This window comes from Manis pentadactyla, chromosome 8 (genome assembly GCF_030020395.1).
Source record: "Manis pentadactyla isolate mManPen7 chromosome 8, mManPen7.hap1, whole genome shotgun sequence".
NCBI lineage: Eukaryota > Metazoa > Chordata > Mammalia > Pholidota > Manidae > Manis > Manis pentadactyla.
Window position 1 is genome coordinate 35830003 of NC_080026.1, and position 25384 is coordinate 35855386.

The 25384-nt window shown below is 44.5% G+C and overlaps 1 protein-coding gene across 2 annotated transcripts in view; it reads left to right on the forward strand.

Annotated features, from left to right (window-relative positions):
• TMEM163 (transmembrane protein 163) overlaps nucleotides 1-25384 on the forward strand; it is a 236331-nt gene that overhangs the window by 200114 nt on the left and 10833 nt on the right. The window contains exons 5-6 of one of the 2 annotated variants that reach the window (XM_036886673.2): nucleotides 1505-1601; nucleotides 1782-2009. In XM_036886673.2, the coding sequence (XP_036742568.1) occupies nucleotides 1505-1601; nucleotides 1782-1973 (289 nt within the window). In that variant the 3' untranslated portion in view covers nucleotides 1974-2009. Of the gene's footprint in view, nucleotides 1-1504; nucleotides 1602-1781; nucleotides 2010-25384 lie in introns of those variants that run through there. The other variant, XM_036886672.2, reaches the window with a different exon arrangement.

Genomic DNA, 25384 nt, shown 5'->3' on the forward strand with positions numbered 1-25384 from the left:
TTGGTGTGTACTTACTGCCTGAGTGATTTTGTCTCCCCCTTGAGTGTACGTTTCATTATGAGGATGTATGGCACCCATGGCAGATGATCTGGTGTGCAGGGCCAGGATTTCCTTCTGCTTAAGCCTGTACTGGGAGCCCCAGCCCATTCACTACCTTTCCTATATCTCTATGTTCTTTTGTGTTTTTCCCTTGCCTGAAATGATCCCTTCTTTTCTGTGTTTTTCAAAGAGTAAAACCTATAGCTAGAGTGTGGATTAGAAGCCTCCTATGTGGACTCCAAGCAGCCTTGTTTACCAGCTTTTTTTCTTTTCTTACCGGCTTATTTTTGATGTCTAGGTTTGGGGGAACAGGTTTGTAGGATTCTAAGTAGGTACCACTTCATGTTATGGGGGCAGTTTGGGACATTCTGTTAGTACAGAGAAGGGAACCCAACGTGGATCACGAAAAATGATTTTATTTGCTAGCTTGGGGAAGGGGGCTAAGGAGGCTGCCAAGCGTTGGAGACATGAGGTTGAGACAGGAATGATGTAGGGCTAAGTGCAGTCATTGTATTTTCTCTTTCATTTTCATTTGCCATTTTGACCCTTGTATTGCCATCATTATTTGCTTGTTTACTTTGACTTTCCACCTTTTTTCCCTGAGTTGTGTCTGGCTTGCCAGAGACACCTTCTACAACCGAGCCCCTAAGGACTTCCTTGCCAGCTCCCACCCCGCCCTCCGGGCTGTGTGTCCTCTGATTTACCCTTGACCTTCGCCTTGACTTGCTCCTGCTGCCTCCTGGGCTGGGTGTCATGGTTGACCTCAGTCTGCCTTCTTTCCTCTCATTTTTTTTTTAAAGAATTGCTCCCTCTAGCCATGAACACTCTTGTCTTTTGTCATTACGAAATCATCCCTCCTTTTTCCCTGTGGGAAAATCCGAAGGTGTCTATCCATCCTATCAGAAAGGTGGGCTCTCCTTTTCCTTTGTTTAAGCTGACATTAATGGGTTACTTTTTTATGCCTGTGCATTCTCTCATTTCATCTTCAGATAGGAAATATTCCCATCTGACAGTGAGAAAATAGAGGCTGAAGGTTCAGTATCTTGACCGAGATCAAGCACCATGTTAAATGGCAGGGCTCGGGATGTCTCATGCCAGAGCCTCCACGCTTTGGTATTAAACTCCGCACCGCCCACCTGGCGGAGTGGAATGTTGAGTTCCCAGGCCCGGGTGGTGGTGGTGGTGGTGGATTTCATGGCCTTGAAGGCCCTTCCATGCCAGCATTCATGGGATGCTGTGAGATTATGCAGGCTGGTGAGCCCCTTTCCAAAATGGGGTTGATATGGTGATAAGACTGGGGACTGTATTCTCCTGGAGATGATTCAGTATCAGTTCTGGGACTGTGGGTGGCCACTGTGGGAGTGTGGTGACTTATGGTTGGGTCAAACTGCCTCTGGTTGTGTCATTGTCACTGTCGTTGTGTAAATCAGTAGTTAAGATTCTCCATGTTTTTGTTTCTTTGCAGAGCCTGTGTCATCTTGGGGGTGATATTCCTTCTGTCATCCATATGTATAGTGGTCAAAGCCATCCATGACCTCTCAACTAGGCTGCTCCCAGAAGTGGTAAGGTCTTTCTTCCTTAACAACTTTTCCTGGAGGCGCCAGCCTCCTGTGTGACCTCTCACTGCAGATTTACTGGGGAAATTGGGTGGGGGGGTGGGAGGCGGGGAGAGAATATACAGCATTTAAGAGTCCAGAAGAATTCATTTCAGAATGTGAATGACTCGGGATGTCTCATGCCAGAGCCTCCACGCTTTGGTATTAAACTCCGCACCCTCCAGCTGGCAGAGAGGAGCACTGGAGACGATGAAAAGACTTCAAATAGTTGAACTGCTACTGGGTTCTGTGTCTCTCTCTTTAGATCTTTTGACTATTTTTAAGGCAAGATGTCTTTTATGTAAAAAGAAATGGGGTGGTTTTTATATAGCAGAGTGATCCAGTCTGTGTTGTGTGCATCTGTTGTTCTGCATCCTTTCAATGACTGTTATAATAAAAATTGCTTTTTCCTTTGCACCTCAGTTCAATACATAAATCTATTCACATTAGGTTTCCTGGTCCAACTGACATTTGGATGCAGTAACTGGAGGACACAGTTTCCTATTGGTGTGTCTTTGACTGCTTTGAGAGTTATTACCTACACTCCAATTCTTTCTTCTCCCCTCCCCTTATGAATGCTGAGAAAAAAAATATTTTTACAGCCTCCTAACAGAATATCTTCATAGAAGGCAGCCAATTTACCTACAGTAGATAAAGATGCTGCCATTACAATGATTCTCTGTGTATAAGTTGCAGTGATTTAAATGCCAAATATGGGCTCTTCTCTTAGGATGTGATCTGTTTTGAATTTTGCTATGTGCACCATTTTACATACGGCCTAAATGACTAGACCTGTAATTTTGCTTTTAAAAAAATAAATGTTAATACTTCTGGGGGTAAGGCATTTGTGAGTGTGTGCGTGCATGCACGTGTGTGTGCACACAAGGGACGTTATACTGAATTTAGTAAAGGTATTAAAGCGGCTGCTTTAAGCTGCCCCCGGCTCCCAGCTGAGATCAGAACCATGCCTTTAGTAATTCCCCAGGATCACTATTATTTATCATCATAGCTAGCTGGGAGCTTGTTCTGTGATATCCAGTGACACGGAAGAAAGATGGATGCCAGGGTAGGAATGTGCCTACCTCTAGTGTTTAGTCTTCTGCAGAAGCAGAGCTAGCTGAAGCAAATATTACTGGGTTTGTTGCACTCTGTGCTCTTCATCTCACTATTGTGCTGTCTCATTCTAATCTTCCTAGTCAGCTGGGATCCTGGAGTTTCCCATTTTTTCCTCCATCAAACTTGCCATCCTGTGTTCCATTCTGTCAGAATTAGAATCTTAGGTGATACTTGAAAGCATTAGGTGGACATGAAAGCATTAAGTGTGATTAATTAGGATGTCAGTCAGAGAGCATTGCATTTCACAGGGAATGGAAACATGCCTCCACTCTAAGAAATGTTTATTGGTGGGACTTTTCAGCACGAGCCTAGTTGAGACATTCATTTAAGCATTAAAAATTAATTTGCAGCTGGACTGACTTGATGTGGACTGGGTAACTGTGCTCGTAGACCCTTGCAGAGGCTCTCCTTGTTTTCTGTTGGTAGTGGAACCATTTTTAACCAAAAAGTCTCACAACCTGTGGTGCAAATACTCTACAGAAAAGAAGCTCACCACCTGAAATGCTACCCGGAGGTATAAATATCTACTACTGCCTTAGCCCAGGTGGGGTTCAGCAAGGATGAAGAGCTCTACGATTTTGCACGAGACTGGCCCTGTCCTTGGAAAACTCAAACCCACTGCATCTTTTGTCAATCCTGGTGTGGGATTTAAGAATCACACCCATTTATGGTCATCACATCAGAACTCTGAAGAAAAGACTTCAGGTGGTTTTTCCAATTTGTTTTGTTCTCTTAACACTTTGGAGTCACAGAAAGTAGTGTACGTGTGTGAGCTCACATCACCGGGGCAAAGCCTTCTAATTGGCTGGGTGGCACAGGAGGGTCAGGTAAGTGCTGCTGGTTCATAGCCAACTGTGTCTCAATCCTGAGTCTTTGGGTTCTTTCCCACTCTTTACTCTAGAAGTTGGGGGAAGCCAGCAGGCTACAGCCAGACCCCCGACTCCTGGCCTGCAGCAGCCAAAATGTTCAAAATGAGCATTTGTCCACAGTGCCTCATCTAAATTAGAAGCCTTAACTTGGTGCTCACAGAAGCCAGTCCTGAAAACTGGAACTGCCTACGTGTGTGCCCGGATGAAGCATCTGCCCTCTAGTGGAGTTGCGCTATAGGCATGTGGACTCAGAGTTGTCAGATCTTCCAAGATCTCAAGAGAAAGTGGAAACTTACATTGACTCTGAAATAAATTGGCAACTAGCTGACAATATTTGAAGACTCTTGGTGAGAATGGGTGGACAGTTTCATGGAGGCCAAATAAAGCATGCCTCTTGGCTGCTTGTGACCTTGGTGGTTGAAACCAGGGGTCTTCAGGGCCTTGATATTAGGAATTTAGGTCTGAGTTACAGCTGCATCCTGGCCCTCAGCTGCAGAATTGCCTTTTTTATGTGTGATTTCTAACAAGTTGTTATTGTGGGTTTGTCAGAAGTTTTACTTACCTGAGTCTGTTCCTGGACAGCTTTGTTTTTTTAATGTCAGGTGCACAATTCTCAGAGAATACATGCAAGAGAGAGAGAATGGGTGAATTTTAAGTAAAAAAGCTGTATAGTTAGGAACATCCCAAACAAGAAGTACGTTGAATCTGAGCCTTGGTGGTGTCCCCTGCCACTCGGTGTCCAGCTGGAGAAGTCAGGCCAGCCCGGAGCCCCAGAATGGGAATCCGTGGTTGTATGAGCATGTGGCACACACTGCTCCCTCACAGCCTGCAGGTGATTGTGTTGGATTGTTAATGAACATTGGATTGTTAATGAAACAGATCATGAGAGAGCCTTCTCCAAGACTTTATTGTTCTAGAAGTCGGGGCAGAGGGCACCTGCTGCAGATGTGTAGCAATAGTGTTTGTGGGTTGCTTTGAAAGGAGCATCACCCTCTTCCTGTTTTTACCCTGATACACTGTCCTTTCGGCTTGCTTTGGTAAGAGGGGACAGAAGGTATGTTCCTCCTTGCTGGTAGGATGTGGGGACTCTGAAAGCGGAGGTAATCTTCCTGAGGTGGTCAGCTGGCTGGTGGCAGAGGCCTTATCTCCAAGTCCGGGGCTGTCTGGGCTCCTGGTGCTGTGGGCTCATGTGGTCTTGCTGTTCACTACTTACGGGTCTGGCCATTATTGGAGGTGAGTGCTGGTGGGAGGTGTCCTGGCCCCCAGCTGGTCCCATTCCTGGCCATTTTGCTTGCTCCTGTTATCTCCACCTCGTATTACAACCTCATTCTATTGCTTTGTCTTTTGAAAAACTCAGAAGCAGGTTGACTAAGAAGCAATGGAAGATACAGTAGGACAAGCATGGAATGAGGGGAGTCATGGGGTGCATGGAATGGCGTGCAAGGAAGCACTTTAAGGAAGGTGCTTAGCATGGCAGGACGTAGGTGGAGCTGGTGGGCTCACCTGTCAGAGGCGTGGATCTCCTCTCTGTCCCTTACCCCTGTGACCACCTCAGGCACGTCACTTAGTCCCACTGACTCTGGGCTTCCTCATATTTAAATGGAGATAGTACTCATGCCAGAGGTTTATAATAAAGATCAGATGAGCAATTTGTTTAAAACAATTGGCATTAGAAAACTGCTACTAGGTGGCTGCTGCCCTTAACATTCTGATTTTTGATATTTCTGAATCACTAGTCAGTTCCCTGAGTTGTGGCCCTAGGTAATTTCAGACTGAGCTTTTCTGTGCCTTTTACCTGCACTGGCCTCCACCTGGCTGCCAGGAACTGCAGGTGTCCTCTTTTGGGCTTAGGTGTGCAGCCAGCCTTGGGCCACTCTTTCCGAGAACACTCAGCGTGCTGTTGAAGACCGCTAAGCTGAACTCACCACTCACAGGCTTTGTGACTTTCGGCGGATCATGTCTCCTTTCTGAGCACTAGTTTGCTCTTTGAAATGCGTGCCTGGCTACCTACTTACTTTACAACAGAGATTATGAGAATTAAATGATGTAATGGATGTGGAAATTCTGTATAATGTATTATGCTGTACAAAAGGAGGAGATGATGCTGGTCCTGATTCCAAGGCCCTAGAAGTCTCATCCTTGCCTGTGAGCTTTCTCTTCGCTTCTTTGCCTTGAGCTCTTGGCCAGTGTCCACGTTCAACCTCCTTAAATGGTCATGTGGCAATAACAGTAATTACAATTATAATTAAAATAATTAATGGTTACAGATTGGCAATAAGTAATCTGTGGCAATATGTTGATACTGGTAACAGTTGCTACCATTTGAATGTTTACTGATGCCCAGACCCTCTGTCTAGGCACTGGGGATTCAAAGTAAAATAGCACCAATGGCTAGAGTTTCTACATTGCTCTACAAAGCTCTTGACCTCTCATAGGGCTGGGTTTTGCTCACAAGGAGTTCACAATTTAGGGAGTGCCTCAACCCTTGACTTTTCATACAGCTGCCAAGGAGCTCGCAGTGGGGTAGAGTCTCATTAACTGACAACATTTGGTTTAGGATGATAAAGGCTGTGATGAAAACTATCATATGAGAACACAGAGAAGGCTTCCACGTAGAGCCTGGAGGTGAGGAAGGTGTGCCAGGGCCTTCCCAGAGGAGCAGACCCCCCATGTGATATCTGAAGGGAGAGTGGGAATGGCAGGGCAGGCTGTGGGGGACAAGGCACCAGGCATGGTGCGGGGGGGTGGGGGGGGCAGGCGGCTGCTGCAGCAGAGCAGCAGCAGGAGCCACAGGTTCCAGGGGCACCTGATGTCTCTCACATCTTTGTTTCCTGTTGACACTGGTGTCTCTGTGTAGGAGGAAGGAGCAATGAGAGAAAGATGCAAAGGACGAGGAAGCAAAAGGAAGAAAGGCAAACAACTTTGTGTTGTAGATCAAAGATGATCGCTTAGCATAAGTTTGATTCTTCTTCCTTGAGTAGCAAGGTTGCCCTTTAAGCCTCCCCTAGACTATCTCTACTAAGTTCTTGCCGAAGATTCCATTCTGGCCACCAGACAAAGCAGCTTCTGGCAGTAAAAGGGAGCCCCTCTCAATTGTTCATTTTCCTGCAGGCATCAGTCATTAGCTATGTGTCATTTCCTGAATGTGAAGGTGGTTTCTGGCATGGAGGTCATCATCTTTCACTGGTGCATCTGTTCAACAAGAGCTGCTGAATGTCTCCCACACACGAAGCATGGCCTGCCTCTGCAGTTGGTGGAGGTCAGTGGTGTTCCTGCAAGAGCTTCAGGTGAGCTTCCACTCTTTTGAACAAAACTAGAGGTAAAGCTCTTGTAAAGGATATTTTAGGATAGCACTGGCAGATCCACAGACAAGAAGTTTGGCCAAGGATCTTCTACCTGCAGAAGTGACTGATTCTTAGATTGTAGGCTTTTGGGTTTGCACAGTGTTTAGCATTCAGCCCAGTAACTCCTACCTTCTCAAGCTGTAACTCTGGGCCTTTTATTATCTTACTCTCAGTGAGTCTTTGCCTTATGGAGAGAGGATGGGGACAGTGTGGCCTGCCTCCTTCCCACACTCCTGTTTTCAGTACAAAGTACATTTCCCTCTCACTCAGGGCCTTCCCCCTTACCACAGTTAATCTTTGAGCTTCCTTCTTGCCCACTTCATGGAAATCTCACCTCTATACTCATTCCTTCTCTTTCTGGTATCTGCAGTCACTCCCTGCCTACCACTTCCTACCCAGGCATTTTATTTCAAATCCTTCCTTTTCCCCTTTAGCCTCTACCACTGTTGAAGGTGCTCTATGTGAAGACACTCATCCCTTCAATTCCTCTTGTCACCTCAAGTTCAAACCTTGCCTCCCCTCTGCCTGCCCCTAGCAGTCTTTCCAGCCCATTCTTTATGGTATCTCTTCTGATGCAGGAGGTGTTTAACAGAAGGAAATGAGGGAGAATGGTGGGGCTGGCAGTAAAGGTTTTGGGGCAGGTGAGGAGTGTCACAGAGATGCCACCCACCCAGCTGGCCTGTCAGTCTCAGGTCTTCTGAGGCGAGTGCCTCATCAAGGGAGCAAGTTTCTAAAGGTCCCCTGAGTACCGGGTGAGTGCTCTGAGGCAGTGTGGCCTAATGGTTGAGGGTGGGGCCACTGAAGTCAGGGAGACAGATCCCAGCTCTGCTACTTCCTCACTGGAGCAGTCTGGGCAGGTGACAGCCCTTTCTCTGCCTCAGTTTATTTGTATAATGGAAATAATAACATCTTCTTTGTAAGATTGTTAAGAAAACAAAATAAAAAGATGTATGTGATATCCTTAGCATGTAACTATTGAATGGAAGCTGGCTGATATTATTGAACTAGAGAAGAGGTTTCTAAGGAAGTTGGTGGATCTTTTGATGCCTTTAGTTCTGGAAGCTTAGGCAGTACTGAAGTGTCCAGGAAATGCCTTTAGGGTTGCTCTTCTCAGCTCAGCTCAGATTGGGTAATGCTGTAGGTTCCCTAATGTGCAATAACCCATATTTTCCTCAGTCCACCATCAGCAATAGAGACACTGATCTCTATGACATGTGCTCAAGCATAACTATATTTAATTTGAGATTTGTACTGACAAGTACTTTTTAAAAAATCACTCACAAGGTCCTCCACATTCCCCTGCCAACATCACCTCAGCACTGTGCAAGGGAAGGCAGAAATTCCTGGTGTCTGACTATCAGTGGTGTCCCACTCTGGTTACTTCAGACACAATAATTGCACTACCGCCACAAGATTGATCTCTTCATTCATCCTCAAGCCAAGTGCCTACTTTCTAAACAGAAGAGAACTGAGCACTGATGAAAGTGGGTTATTATTGGTTGGAATTAGTTCAAGGAGAATAGAGTGCAGAAATAGGTCCACAATTATCTGGCCAACTGGTTTTGGACAAAGGTGCCAAGGTAATCCAGTGAAAAATGCCTCTTTAACAAATAGTGCTGGAATAACTGGAGAGCCATATGGTCAAAAATGGACAGCACCCATTTATCTAAAAGTTAACTAAAAATGGACCATAAGTGTCCATGTAAAAGTTGAAAACTCTAAATTTTCTAAAAGAAAACAGAAGTGAAAATCTTTGCAACTTTGGGATTGGTAAACTTTCTTAGACATGGCACCCACAGCAAGAACCATGAAATAAAAAGGTTAAAAATTGGACTTCAACAAAATAAAAAACCTTTGCTCTTCTAAGACACCATTAGGAAAATGACAAGACACCACAGGCAACCTGTTCAGACAAAAAGACTTATACCTGGAATGTATAAAGAATTGCTTAATAATAAGACAAATAACAGAAGAAGATGGCAAAAGAGTTACACAGACAGTTCACAAGAGAAGAGGTAAAAGAATGGCCAGTAAGCACACACAAAAAATGCATTAGGGTATTACACATTAATATAATGTGAAATTAATAAAATGTGTAATTCCTGTATAATCCGGGAATTACACATTAAAACCACCATAAACTACCACTACATACCCACTAGAATGTCCAGAATGAACAAAACAATGAAATAAATATATGTGGAACATCTAGAACCCTCATATACTGAAAGTGAGTAATAAGTAAAATGGATCATCCACTTTGGAGAATAGTTCAGAAGTTCATTAGGAAGTTAAACATCCACTTACCATAAAATGCAGCCATTCCACCCCTGGTATTTACCCAAGAGAAATGAGAATATATGCCTGCATGATAAAATGCATAATTATTTCTAATATTAAAAACTGGAAACAACCCAAATGTATATCATTTTGGGTGAATTTGTGAAATTGTGGTACATCCATACAATGGAATACTACTCATACTTTTAAATTTCTGTAATGAAAAATCTTAATGTCCAGTTATCCTCTTTTCTAGGATTTTCAAAGTGGTTTTGACTAATGTTGCATTTGTAGCACTTGATATGAGTTTCAAAATCATTTTGTGAAATGAGGTTAATGAAAAATCCTGTTGGGAGTATTGAGTGAGGTTGAATTAAGGTTATTAGTATTGAGAGACTTGTCTCCTTTTAACTATTGGCTCTTCCCTTTCATCTTTCTCCATTCATGTTTTCCTTTATGTCCTGTAGTGAAATTCTGTAATCTTCTTCCTAAGGAGTTTATACCTTTTTATTAGGGTCATTCCTTTAGATCCTGTGTTTTGTTGCTATTTTAAGGGTCTATATTTATTTCATTTTCTAATTACTAATTACTGTACAAAAAAGTCAAAGCTATTTGGATGCTGATTTTGTTAGTCTGTAATGTTGCTGACTTTTTAAAGTTTTGTTAGTCAGTTATTTTGCATATATTATATGACAGCTTGTCTCTTCTCAATTCTAATATTTCTCCTTTTCTTTATTTTATCTGTTAGTCAAGATATTCAATATTGAATGGTTTGCTGCTGACTTTGTTGTGACTATTTGGTTTCCTGTGTGCTAAAAGCTTTTTTGTAATCACAAATAGGTGTTGAATTTTGCATACTTTTTCTGTACATACTGAGATGTTTCTTTTTCTTCAAGATGTTAAAATTTCAAATCCATATTCTAATATTGAAGCATCCTTGTAGAAGGGATAAGCCCTATTTGGCCAAAGAGTGTTATCTTTTAGCCAATTGCTTGTTTCCACTTACTATTTCATTTCGGATTTTCTTATCTGTGCTTTTAAGTAACATTGGTCTAAAGCCCCTGTCCTCGTGTATCACATATAATGAGTTAGGTAGCTATTTTCTTATTTTTCTGTGCTCTGGAGTACTAGATATAATGTCAGAGTTAGTTGTTCCCTTAAATTTTAGTAGAACTCATCTACAAAATTGGGGCTGTTGCCTTTTGGAGAGGCAGTAGATTATGTTCTCTGTTAAGAGAGTGAACTCTGGAGCCACACTGCCTGGGTGAATTAGCTGTGAAACTTGGACACGTTATTCACCTCTTTGGCCTCAATTTTCCCAACTGTAAAATATGTATATGTGTTATAAACATAACATTAGTACCTACCTCACAGAGTTGTAAGGACTGGCCCAGCTAATGCATCTAAGAAGCATTTAAAAAAGTGTCCAGCGCTTTGTGCCACAGTAGGTGTTTGTCGCTTCTACTATTACCATCATTGCTGTTATTGAAGTTTCTTCCCCCTGCCTTGTCAAATATTGCCATAGTTTGTTTTTGGAACCATTTAAAAAATTTGATTTTGTAGGAAATTGCCCATTTTATTTAGGCTTCCAAACTTACTGTATCAAAGCTGTACCTGTTATTGTCATATGATTTTTTAAAAATCTCTAATCCATTTGTACTTATGTGCCGTTTTATTGCTAACATTGATTTGTGCTCTTGCTTTTTGTCACTTAAGCCAGCTTGCCAAAACTTGGTTTCATTCATCTTTTTAGAAAACCTGCTTTTGATTTCATAGACCAAGTGGATTTGCCCTCTAGTTCCTTAAGCTCTCAGATTTAGTAGTTCCTTCTGTTTTGTTTTACACTCAGTTTTTGGAGGCAGGTAAGTCAGTTTTATGTTTGTCTGTTTTTTTCCTTTTTAGCGTTTGCTGCTGGTGTTTCTTTCTTATTTTTTCTTCTGTTTGTTTTCAAACCATAAGAGAGACAAAATAGTCATTATGTAAAGAGCTGGCAAAGCTAGTTTCCACAGTTGTTTGTTCTGCTCCGTGCTTTTCCACATTGTATCTTTGAGGTGTGGGCTGGTTTTCAGATTCTAGCCTAACGTACACTCTGCTGTTTGAGCTCTGATGGAGCCCTGATATTTATGGGTGAGAAACATTTGGATTCCTTAGTGACAAGAGCCACCACCAGTGAATGGTGTCAGGATAACCATGTCATGGAGCAGGCCAGCAGGTAAATGCCTTACCCAGTGTGATGTCAGGTGTCTGTGGCAACTGGCAGGGCAGCAGTCTCCAGGTATTCATTCAAACAGGACTCTAGGTGTTGATGGGAAGGAATTTTGTAGAAGTGATTAGCATCTTCTATCAGTTGACTTTAAGTAAAGGAGATTATCCCTGATAATCTCAGTGGGCTTGAATCCAGTTAATTGAAAGGCCTTAAAAGCAGAGCTGAGGCTTCCCTGAGGAAGAGGAAATTCTGCTGTGGACAGCAGCTTCGGCTTGTGCCCGCGTGTCCCAGCCTGTCCTTCCTGGTGACTGGCCCCTGGGGATCCCGGACCTGCCTAGCCAGCCCCCACAGCATATAAGCCAATTCTTTGCAGTAGATCTCTTAATATTTCTCTCCTACCAATTCTCTTTTTTTTTTTTGACTAATACACTCAGAAATGACTGCCCTGAAATAATTTCTTTGTACTGTTTTAATTTTTATCCAAGTTGTACACATACTTAATTTAAATAGCCAATTATTCTACAAGACTAATTATAAAAAACACCCCCCTCTCTAGAGGCATTTAAAACTTTGAATCTCCATATCTCTAAGTAACATGCATATGTTGCTATTTCATGTTTTTTCAGTTATAACCATGATTACTTAGCTTACATTCTGGCTGAGATTTAACCATCCCCCATTGACTAATTGCCTTCACCCAGTATGTTACATTGTTATTGGTTGGAATTTGTTATTGGTTAGATCAATATTCTGTGTTGTTATTATTCTGATTATAAATATTATTCATAGCTGAGCACTGTAGTCTTATAAGATTCATTTTTTCCTTTCTTACAGTACATTTGTTTTTTCCTGAGAGGAGTAAATGAATATATAATATAAAGTTCTCATGCACACACATCCACAAACATACACTTACGTATATATGTTTTAAGTCGAGGGAGAGGAAATCCCCGGGCAAAATGCCTCTAAAAACTGAAATCAGTCAAAGGGAGAAAAAACATCTAAAACCCGTTTATTGCTCACAAACTGCAGTCCAGGGCCATCTTTCTCCTCTGCTCTGGAAGAAGCAAGCAAGCCAGCCAGCCAGCCAGCCCGCCCTTCCCTTTATAACCTCTCAGGTTCACACACTCCCTCAGTTGCCCAGATAATTACTCATTGACATGGAGATGAACTTCTCTCCACATCTGAGGATATGCAAATGCACTAAAGCCAGGCGAGATACTCTGGAAATGTTACAATTTTACCCACAGGCCACCCCTCTAGAAATCTCACCTTACAATGTACTCATTCCACTTCTTCTGCAATGGGCCATGGGTGAGAAAACTGGAGCACTGTGACCAGACTAATAACATAACAATAGCAACAGCAATAAAACCATGACAGTCCTCAAGCCAGAGGATTCAGCTAGGTTCAAAGTCTTATACCGATTAAGTCCATAGCCCATCCATTCTGTAGGGTTCAGAGCAATCATCATGCAGCAGCTGCAGCCAGGGGGTGCATCCAGGCCACGAGGACTGTAGGTGAAAATAACCCTCAGGGTGATAAGATACATGTTTTAATGACACCAGCATAGGCAAATCTTGTCCATCAGGTTGAATACATGCAAGAGAGTGGTCTTGTGATAGAACTGTGGTAGGAATGGGATCTCATCCTGGTCTAGTGTACCAGACTTTTACCCCCCTCCCTGTGGGTTCATATATAGGGCTACGGGAGGTACATGCACTGGCCGTAAAATAAAACAAAACTCCCCGCAAGATGCTCTTACCTCCTGGACATTTTGGGTACATTACCATGACCTTTGGGGGCCACTGTGCTGTTACTCCAGGAATATATTCGAGGCCAGCTTCCAGGCCTTTCCCCCAAGGTGCCAGAAGGGCCAGCCCTCGCTGGTCCATGTGTCAAAATATCCAGGGCCAGGTCCATTCAAGTGTCTCCAGGGCTTAATGCAGTAGGGCTGGCAGCAGGATATTGCTCTGCTGGCCATATCCTGGCTTCAATAGCTCTTCTTTGGTTTGGACGTACAATTGTATAGGAGAGGCAGCAAGGTGTGTGAGCATATCCACAGGGCTCAAAGCTCCTTTACGTGGCTTCTCATTCAAATGCTGCAGCACTGTCCATAGGCGAACTGACCAACCCCGTAGACTGCTGGCGTCTGACTTCAGGCCAGATTTCAACAAACCATTATACCTCTCTATCATGCCTGCCCTGGTAGGATTATATGATACATGAAATTTCCACTTTATTCCTAATTGCTGCACCCATTCTTGTAATGCATGTCCAGTAAAGTGGGTGCCTTGATTGCTCTCAATCACCTGTGGCTGGCCATAGGCTGCAGAGATGCTCCAGGCCCCTCTTGGTGGTTTGCTGATCTGTGCGATGTGCAGGAAAAGCAACCAATAGTCCAGTAGCCGCCTCCACACAAGTCATGACATACTGATATCCTTCTGATATGGGCAGAGGCCCAATATAGTCTATTTGCCACCTGACAAGGGATATTGGCCCCCTTACTATGATCCCATGTTGCTGTGGGACTCAGTGTAAGTCCCTCTTGGAGCACACAAGGCACTCCTTCTGGGTTTTGCTGATTTCTTCAAAGGTCAAAGGCAAGTCCCACTGACGGGCTACAGCCCACATTGTTTTTTGCCCCATGTGCAGTAATTGCTGGTGCAGCCATTGGGCCACAATCAGAGGCAGGCTTTTCTTCTAGCCAGCACACTTGGGCCAGTGTGTCTGCTTCATCATTCCCTAGGGATGTCAAAGGCAAATAAATGGCCAGTCACATGATATACAGTAACAGTCTCAGTCTGACTGGAGGCCCATAGGTCTTGCCAAAACTCTTGCCCCCAAAGAGGCCAGTGACCAACCATCCAGTTGGCATGATACCATGTCAGTAGCCACAGGGTCAAGCTCCGATAGACAACCCAGCTGTCAGTGCAGACAACTATGGGGGAGGGCTCCTGGGTGATCACGAGTCATGCTGCCTGCAACTCAGCCCATTGACTGCTCTTCCTCTCTCCGTCCCCATCCATATTGTCTCAGTCTTAGGATGGAAAGCCACAGCCCTCCTTTGGGGGCTGCCCACAACTGGATTCATCTGTATACCAAGCATCTTCAGGTATAGGGGCTTTTCCCTCTTAATAAGGAGTCTTGGCTACCAAGGGCTGAAAAGCAAATTCTTCCTGCTTTCCACTGGTATACGTCACTGCCCCTAATAAGCGTTGGAGTTCTCCACTTAAGGGGCTAGTAGAGAGGGTGCTGAGCTGCTGTAAATATGCGCCCCATTTGGCCAGTGTAGGTGTCTGTGCCACGCCACTCTATGGCCTTTGGGTCCAGTCTTGCACCCACCCTGCGATGGGATAGGTGGTTATTACCTTGGTCAGAGCTGTTCCAGCAATGGGCTTTAGAGCCAGCAATGTGTGGTACACAGCAGCCAGTTACTTCTCTATCAAGGTGTATCAGACTTCTGCTCCTTTCCATAGTTGTGACCAGAATCCAATAGGTTGGCGTGTCCATTCAAGCCACTGCCAAAGACCCCATCCATTACCATCTTCGGTTGCATAAGCATCTAGCTCACAGGGCCTTGATGAGTACATTACATTCAAGGCCTGTATGGCCTTGACTGTGCACTTGGCAGCAGTAAAAACAGCTGCACATGTCTCATCCCAGTCCCATCTGATGCCCTTTCATACCAACCGGTATAAGGGCTTCAGAATTTATGCTAAGTGCAGAATAAACACTTTCCTGTAGCTCAAAAGACCCCAAAACTCTTGTAATACTGCCAAAGTGGTAGGGGTGGGGAAAGCCTAGACCTTGCCTATAACTGCTTCAGGAACAACTTTAGTTTGACATGACCAGACAACCCCCAAGAATTTCACAGACAAGGGTCCCTGAACCTTGGTGCTGTTCATAGCCCATGCTTTTTCCTATAGATGCTGCAACAGTCTAGGAACTGCCCCTTCTAAATCTGAGAGAGAATCAGATGTGGGCATAATATCATCAATGTAGTGATACAGCCACACTGTTTACAGTTTTCTCCATGTGGCCAAGTCCTGGGCTACAAGCCCATGACAGATGATGGGATTGTGGAGTTATACCTGTGGAAGGACAGTGAATGTCCACTGCCGGCCTTCCCACGTGAAGGCAAACTGTTCCTGGCTTTCCTGTGCTGTCTCAATAGAGAAGAAAGCATCAGCAAGGTCTACTACATAATGATACATTCCCAGCTCAATGTCTGCTATGCAAGGGACAGCAGCATACAAAGGGGGTGTGACTTTATTCAATTCCCTGGAGTCTACAGTCATACGCCAGGAGCCGTCTGGCTTTCTCACTGGCCACACTGGGGAATTAAAAGGAAACTCCAACTTCTGTAGAGTTTCTGCAATTTCCTTGTGCACCCCCAGGCAATTTATACTGCTTAATATTTGTCACCTCCCAAGGTACAGGGAGAGCTACACATGGGTGCTTAGCATGTCCCCTCAGAACTGCCTTTACCACACATACCCTCAGTCTGAACCCACCTGCAGTGGTCTGTAACCACAGGCTCTGCAGGATATCTACCCCCAAAATATACTCAGGGATGGGAGAAATGTAGATGGTATACTCCTTTAGGGGTAAACGCCCTATCCCCAATGAGATTTGGGCCTTCTTCACTCTAATTGCCTTACCCCCATAGCCATCTATCACAGCAGGGGTCCTGGGAAAACACTCAGGGTTCCCACAAATCAAAGAACACTCAGCTCCTGTGTCCACCAGCGCAGGACACATTGTACATTCACAGGGGACCAATGAATTGCTAATTTTACATGTGGCCTATGGTCCCCACCACGTCCCCCAAGGTGGGGAGTTTGACCCCCTCCCCCCCCTCAGTTGAACTGCGATGCCCAATCATCCTCCTGTGGGGATGAGGGCCCAGGCGAATCCTGAGTACTGTGTTCCATGAAGTTTTGCAGGGACACAGGCCAGGCATGTGGTCTTGACTCTGGTTTCCATGTCCTGGACCTCAGCAGCTGGAACTGCTACTCTGGCTTTAATTGTTGCCACAGTTCTAACAATATTCTATTGGGCTGCCCATTGAGTTTTTCTTTCACTACCCTGGCCTTTATCAAATCAACCCAAATTGATCTGGGTCCTTGAGACCTTCATGGGTCCTTTGCACCTCTCTTTTCAGTAGTGGCCCCTACTTCCCTCCCTGCCCTTATTGTTTCAACCTCCCCCAGATCAGCTAATATATGAGTAGCCTCATTTATGGGTTGCCCTAGGTGGGAGGCAAGAGTATTCACTAGGGACCCAAAGAGAGACGTGGGAGCTGTATGCAGCACCAGGTTTCTTATTCCTATAGTGAACAACTCTTCAGCGCCCTGGGGGCCCATATTATAGATGATGTTTTTTATACCCAATTCCTGCAGTACCTGTTGGAGCTCTGCATATGTTTTACAACTACTGGGAAATATGGTAAATCACCCTGATTAGGCGAAACTACCCTGATGGCACCTGTCAGCCATTCCAGGAGTGTCTGATTCCCTGAGGCGTCACAGGCATTTTGCAACAGTTGCTGGAGGGAAGGGTGAGTCATCAGGGAAGCCATTCGAGTCACCTCAGTACCTGACACAACGTTTTCCACCCCCATATCCCAGAGATGTAAAAGCCATGTAGGCAGAGATTCTGATGGCCTCTGCCTATACTGGAGGCTCATGCCCACCTGGGTATAGGGATGGAGCATGGTGTGCTCCACAACCTGGGGAGGGAACTGCTCCTCCCCCTGAGGAGCCTGCAGTTGTTTCATTTTAATTTTCTTAATTACAACTGGGTGGGCCTTTAAAACAGTAGAAGATGGCACCTCCAGTGGTGGCCTGGGTAGCAGATCTGCCAGGGGCCCCGCCTCCTCCTCTTCCCCGGGCTTCTCCACCAATGGCTCCTCCTTCACCACTTCTGGGGCTGAAGGTGCTACTCTTTCCTCCCCCTCCCCCACGGCCTCCTGCAACGCCGCTTTTCCTGCCGTCTCCCTGCTTGCCGCTGCTAAGGAGTCTCCTAGGAGCATGACCTGCCTTTTCAGTAACTGTCTCTTTTGTTTAACAGCATCCCCATAGGTTATTGCCCAGCTCCTCCAAGCAATACTGAAGTGTGTCTGTCTCCCAAGTCCCTCGATAATCCTCATATTCTCCTGCATAACATTTTCCACTATCTCGATTAAAAGAGACCCTACAATGCCAGCTGCTACATCGTCCCCTATGGTCTCCAAGCAGTCGTCCAACTCACGAGGGCTAATTCTGCAGCTTCCGGTGTTTCCACCCTTCCCCAATTCTGGAGAAAGCCCCACCCCTCTAAGAGGTACTTTACCCTAGACCAATTCCCCACTAGGGGTTCCCAACTTGGAAGCCCCACAGCTGGGGGAATAATAACAGGTGAAGTGGCACCCTCTGCCGCTGCATCCACTGGGGCCTCCCCACCATCCCAGGAGCAGCCCTCCCAAAGGTCGCACCCATTATGACAGATTTTGGGTTCAGAGGCACCCTGCTGACTGCGCCAGGTGTAAGTCCAGGAAAAGGAAATCCTGGGACAAAATACCTCTAAAAACCGAAATTGGTCAAAGGGAGAAATAAAGTTTAAAACCCGTTTATTGCTTACAAACTACAGTTCAGGGCTGTCTCTCTCTTCTGCTCCGGACAAAGCAAGCAAGCAAACAAGCCAGCCCCTCCCTTTAAACTCTCAGGTTCAGACCTGCCCTCAGTTGCCCAGGTAATATTACCCATTGATATGGAGATGAACTCCCTGAGGATATGCAAATACACTAAAGCCAGGCGAGGTAATTTGGAAATGTTGCAGTTTCACCCACGATGTGCACACACCAGGTGAGCTCCACAGTTGTCATCTTGGAATCTCATCATTCATTGTAATTCTGGGGATTCGTTTTACTTTTAGGTTGGATCTTACTGGATCTCATGTTGTCTTTCGTGGTTTCCTCCATTGCTTTGGAGGAGCACATCCTACAGTAGCTTCCTAAGAAATAGGCACAGGGAAAGAAAATTGTTTTTGAGACTTTAAATATCTGGAAATATTGTAATTCTGTCCTCACACTTTATTTGGTGGTTTACCTGGGCAGAAAGGGGTTTACTCTTTGAATTTCAAAGGCATTGATCTACTATCTTCTAATTTCTAGTGTTGCTTTGGAGAAGTTGCTACTCTAATAATCCTTTGGGTTTTGTTTATTTATTAATTTTTAAAAAAATCCCTGCTTTCCTGTCTGGAAGTTTGTAAGATCTTCTGTTTATCATTAAACAGTGTTCTCAAAGTTTATCATTTTTAGCCTTGGGGGACTTTTTATTTCATGCATTATGCTAGGCCTGCAGACCCTTTCATTCTGAACCTTTGTCCTTCAGTCTGGGAGATATTCTTGAGTTATTAATGTTTTTTTTTTTTTTGCTATTCTTTTCTCTGTTCTATATTTTTAGCTTCCTATTATTCAAATGTTGGACTTCCTAGGCTAGTCTCCTAATTTTCTCTCTACTTCCTGAGAGAATCCCTCAACCTTATCTTCTGCTGCATTTGTTGATTAATTTTTTTTTTAAGTTGTTATTTTCTGTTACTGTGTTTTTAAATTCTAGGAACTTTCTTTTCCCTTTATGTTTTCTACTTATAACACCCTTTTCTTGTATAGACAGGTATAATATCTTCTATCTCTGATGATGTTAACAATAATTTTTAAGTTTCCTTCCCTCCTCATACTGTTGTTGCCAAGTAACATTCTTCTATTTCTTTAGGCCTCTGTCTTTCATATTAGATGGCACTCCAAAAGTCTGGTGTTTATTGGTTGATTATATTGAAAAAGTACATATTTATGACTGTGTGTGGGTGAGGCTTGTCAAATGTGATCTTAACTCTGGGGCAGGGGTTTTTAACCTGGGGTTTGGGTCTATGGATAGAATTTGGAGGAATCCATGAACTTTAGTTGGAAAGAAATTGTATCTTTATTTTCATTTAACCTCTATCTAAAATCTGGGTTTTTTCCTCCATCATAAAATTGGCAGGGCAGTAGGTAAACTTCCCAAAGCCCCACTTTTCAATGCAGTAACCCTGCCTTCAGCTAAATCTGGCATGCCCAGGGCAAAGGCCCTTTATTTTGCTCTTTGCAGTGAATACGTCTGCTGCCCTGCTGGGGAACAGCACCAGGACACTCTGGGCAGTGGGAGAGGGGGTTTGGGTGTGTTAAAGATCACCCTTAACCCTCCTGCTTGTAGTTTCCCCTCTAACCCCTGTCCCAGGCAGGTGCAGTGGCATTGATTCCTGAGCCTTCAGGGGTTCTGACATCCTGCTGCTCGGCCTACACTCTCTCCTAGGGTTCCACCATTCCCTGCACCTTTAAGGCAGCTACCATTCTTCTGCCTGTTTGCCTGCTCATACAATTTTGTGGTTTTGTCCTCTGTTTTTTTTGTACCCATGGGTTTATGCCTTAAAAAAAATACCACTATGTTGCCATTTAGTGGCCTTACAAAAGCTGATTATGTATGTTCATTCCACCACCTTTAATTGCTATCTCTCCTAATTTTTAAGTCATTTTCAAAAATATGAAGCAGAGGTCTTAGCATTTTGGTTTATTCTTTTTCCTTTTATTTAATTAGAATGGAAACTCAAGGCCATCAGACAACATTAGAAGAAGGTTGGCCTCCATTTTTTAAGGGATGAAGGATAATAGATTTTAGATTAGGCAGATAGGGTTTGGATACCTTTCACATCACTGACCAGCTGTGTGACCTGACCCTAGGGGTTACTTAGCCTCTCTATAAGGGATCATAATTTCTACCTAGCAGGCATCATGTGAGGGTTTTGTTTAAAATAAAATAAAATTGTTTCTTAAGCCTTTGGGAAACAGCCTCACCTCAAATGCGCATAAGGAATAGTATCTGCTTGTGTTATTATGGCTGTTATGTAAGGAGCTCTCTAATTTGATAGTGACGTGCGGTGTGATACTCATTGGCATGGTGTTCAGACCAACAGGGAGCAAAAGCAGGAAGTCAGAAGGTTCTTCTTTCGCAGAGCAGAGCTATTCAAGGGCAGCAGTGCCTTTGTGTCATGAGGGTTTAGCTGAAGTGTCGTTATGCTTGGTTCCAGATTTAGGGAACTGGGAGGTGACACTTTAAGTGCCTGATGGCCATCCAGGGAGGAGGGTGTGTGAGCCTGGGATGGCTCCTGTCAGACTCCATGGCAGTGTTCAGGGATTAGAGTGCTTGTCTGCAGTGAGCCTTGCTTTCCTATCTTGCCTCAGAAAACAGCTATCAGAATGATGCCCCAGTTAACAGAAGCCTGGCTGCGAGTTGGAGAGGCAGCCCGGCACTTCCAAGTGCCCTCCTTGTCCCTGAGCTGGTCACAGTGGCTCAGCTGACACTGCCTTGCCTTCCCTGGTGGCATCCTGTGACCCTGCCAACCTCAGCTTTGTGGTGCCTGTGGAGCTGGACATCTGTTCCCTTCACAAGACTTTGCAGGGCCTCAACAGTCAGGCTGGCCAGTCTGGCCAGAAGTCACTAGGGACCAGGGCTCCCCAGTCTGTAAGTCCCACAAGTGACCCCAGTGTACACTGGCTGCAGAACCTTCTGACTGCCTATCTGTTTGTCTAAATACCAACTCTTGACCCTCCTGACATCAAAATGGTCTGATGCTAATTTAAAAATTGTGAGTCATTTAATGTGAATGCATGGGGCAATTTTCAATATAATTTAATAACCAGGGGAAATTGAGGGCTTGTGCTTGGAATAATTTCCTCCACATCTGCGGCTTTTCTCATCTGCCAGGGGGTGACAAAAATATCTGAGGATGAGGGTGACTTTTAATTTCACCTGGGGCCATAAATCAATAGACATTTATTATTCAGCCAGCACTAGCATTTCCCTAGGTAATTCTATAACACATGTAGTGTCACAACGGTTTGAAATCTGTCCTCATTTGGAAAGCAAAGGACGCTTTTCTTTTGTAGGCGTAAGAAAGTAAGCCTGCATTCCCCCCACGCGCTGTCACACTTCTTGTGAAAAGGGAAAGTACCAGTCTTTGCGGGAATGGGTGGGTTGGGTTTTCAGACATGGCCTCTGTCTGGGATCAGTGGACACAGTGAACTGTAACCTGGATTTGCAGCTACTGGTGTCACCTATGAAAAGGAATAAGCCTAAAGTAGGAGGTGACAAATGATAATGCAAAAAACCAAATTCATTTTCTCTACAAACAGTTTTCTTATGAACAACACCATGAATAAATATGCTTTGAGATGAGGCTGTATAGAAAAATGGGAGTGGGGGCAGAGAGGATGGGGAAACTCAGTGTCACAATGTTAGGAATTGCTGCTGGCTGAATATCAGCCAGAAACTGGGATTGTCCATTTCATATGATAATGTGAACCAGTCAGAGGATGAAATTGATTTAACTCACATCTCTGCTGCTGTTTTGACGTGTGGGATGATGGTGGGAGTGATGGGATTGTGTTAGTCCCTCTGGTTGCTCTAGCAAAATGCCATACACTGGGGGCTTAACCAACGAATATTTATTTCTCACAGTCCTGGAGGCTGAGAGGTCCAAGATCAAAGTGCCAGCAGGTTTAGTGTCTGGTGACAGTACTCTTCCTGGCTTTCAGATAGCCATATGGGGAGGAAGAGAAAAAGAGAGAGAATGTAGAGAGAGAAGGAGAAAGGGAGCAGGAGAGGGAGAGAGAGGTCTTTCACCTGTGCCTGTGCTTAGAAGAGCACTAATCCCATTCATGAGGACCCCACCCTCCTGATGTGATCACTGCCCAAAGGCCCCACCTCTAACTACCATCACACCGGGCATTGGGGCTTCAACATGTGAATTTTGGGGGACACAAACATGCATTCCAGAACAGGGACAGTGGGTGGAGTTGTTTTATCCCAGCACATTGAAGGGGTTGGAAAGTTGCATTAGGATGTCCTGATTGCCAAGATTTTGAACAATGATTGGACAGGCCCTATCAGCTTCCTTTCTATTATTTTGCCTGTTCCTTGCATGATCAACTGCTCATCTCCATTGGGAACCTAAGTAAGAAAGCCTGGAGTCAACAGGAGGCATTTAGATTGAATTATAAAAAGCCTTTGATACGAAACTTGTCACTAGAATGAGACTCAGCAACAATACAGAACACTTTACTGCTATCTTCAATAACATGGCTGAGTCTCAAAAACATTATGTTGATGAAAGACTCCAGACAAAGATTACATATTGTATGATTCCATTGACATAAAATTCAAGAAGAGACTAAATCAGTCTCTGGTGATTGAAGTCAGAAAGTGGTTGGTTGCAGGGGGGCACACAAAAGAACTTTCTATGGTGTGGAAGTGCTCTGTGTTCTGTTTTGGGAATGGATACCTGAGCATTACCATTGACAGAGTTCACCAAATTGAATATCTAAGACCTGTACATTTTATCATGTATTAATCATACCACACTATTAATAATTAAAACAATAACAACAGAACCAATCCCTAGGTGCCTTTTGGAGGTAGGGTGTTAGTCATGATAAATTTTAGCCATGTCTGCTAAACTCAGGGTCTGATCCTAAACAAGGAGTGAGGCAATCTCCTTGCCTAACTATTCATCTTTGACCATTTGCTGGGTCCAGGTCTCTTTCTGTTCCTGTCTTGTACGTGTCCTGGCCTACACTTACTCCGTTCTCCCGTTCAGATGGAAAAACCATCTTGTTTCTACATCAGCTCCATCCAGTGAAACCTTCTGCAATGATGGAAATGCTCTCAGTCTGCACTTTCCAACATTATTACCTGTACCCATATGTGGCTATGGGGCACTTGAAATGTGGCTAGTCAAGTGAGGAACTGAGTTTCAGTTTTATTTATTTTAAATTTAAATAGCCATGTGTGTGTTGGAATGTGAAACATGCTATTAAAAAGAGATCAGGGATGGGAAGGGATTATAGTCTGGAACCACCTCCCTGAGAAGGTGATATTTGAGTAGAGATATGACAGAGGTGAGGGAGTGAGAGGGAACAGCATGGGCAAACGTCTTGAGGTGGGAGAATGCCCAAGCATTGTAGGAGGAGCAGGGAGGAATCTAGGGTGGCTGGAGCACAGTAAGAGGAGGGGAGGGTATTCAAGGGTGGGGGGCTGGAGGGGCCAGCGCCATCCGGTGGTTTGTTGGGTTTGGCTTTGCTCAGAAGAGCTGGAAAACATCATCCTGTCAGCGTACACCAGGTCATCGGGGCTCTCACCTGCCAGGTCAGACTGTGCTGCGGGGGGCGTGCAGTGTAGGGGTCCTGCATCCTGGAGAAAAGCTGGCCGAAGTCGAGAGCTGACTGACCGAGTTCTCCTGAGCTAGTGTGCCATTAATAATATCACACATCGGCACGAGGATCCTCCCCCAGGTTGGTTTCATCAGCTCTCCCTAACTGCTTTTGAATCCTAAAACTAGCCTGTGGCTTTCACCACCTTCCAGCCTGGGCTCAGAGATTCAGAAGGGGTTGGTAGTGTCAGCCTGCCCAGGGGAGGCGGAGGGTGGTAGGGAGCCCTGCACTCTGCTGCTTATCGCTGCTGTGGTCGGGGGACCACCTGCTCTTTCTGAGCTTTGGTTTCCCCACATGCAGCATGGATTTAAGCCCTTTTCCAGTTTCCGTGCTGTATGATTTGAAGACCACCTCATGTTTATACAGAAGGTATGCTCCCCCTTATCTCTGGTGGTGGGCCAGATTTGGGGGGGCCGGTGGTGGTGCTGGGGCCAGGTTTGATATAGTCCTTACTGATAATTTGAGGTGAAACGTCAGTAAGGTGCTTATTTTAGAAAACTTTAATATTTGAAATAACTTTAGATTTATAAGAGTTACAAAGATATTACAGAGAGCTCCTGTATACCCTTCATCCAGCCTCCCCTGATGTTAACAGCTCACACAACCAGGGTACAATTACCAAAGTAGGAGATTACAACCCTGCTAACAAAGCTCCAGACTCCATTCAGATTTCCACTTGATGATATTTTTCTGTTCCAGGATTCAGTGCAGGACACCAGGTTGCATTTAGTTCTCATGTCTCCTTACTCTCCAATCTGTGACATTTTCTCAGTCTTGGCTTGAACATGACCTTGACATGTGTGAAGAGTAGTGCTCAGATATTTTGTAGACTGTCCCTCTTTGTGAGTTTGATGATTTTTGCAGTTCAGCTGAGGTTATGGATTTTTGGGTAGAAAAGTTCTCATCATGGCATATCATGTCTGAAGGCACATGGTACCAACATAACTTATTAATGGTCATGCTAATCTTGATCTGTTGGCCAAGATCACTGGCCAAGATCACTTCTCCACTACGAAGTTACTATTTTCCCCTTCCATACCCTGTTTGTTAGATACTAGTCATGAGTCCAGCCCATGTTCAAGGGAAGAGGGAATTAAGCTGTGCCTCCTGGAGGAAGGAGTAGCAAAGAATTTGTGGACATATGTTAAAATCAACCACCATTGATGAGTATTGTGGGGGAGATACTTTGATGCTATGCAGACAACCTGTTTCCAGTGAGATTATTTTTCCAATGACTTTGTTCAGTTTTGAACCCAGGGAAACAGGTTGTCTTCTCTCTTCCCACCTTCCTGTGAGTAGGTTAGTGAATTTGAACAATAAAGGGCTTAAGGAATCCTTTTGCTTTATCAGAATTCTGCTGGCAGTTGTATTTTAATGTTAGAGAATTTGGAGAGTATGTCTCATGGGAATGGCGCATGGAAGCTCGAAGGTGAGGAGCTCGGTGTGCCCTGATGTCATGAGATACTGGTGCTTGCTTGTCGTGCCTGACTCACTCATTTGCTTGCAGAGGTAAGGTAACAACTTGCAGGAAGTGCTAAGGCAACATCGATAGCACACTGTATTTTTAGATGCATTTTTCCCACCTTGAAGGCTATATTTGAAGTTCCAATTACCTTGTGTGAATTCAAGGAAAAAATACAGTTATAAGT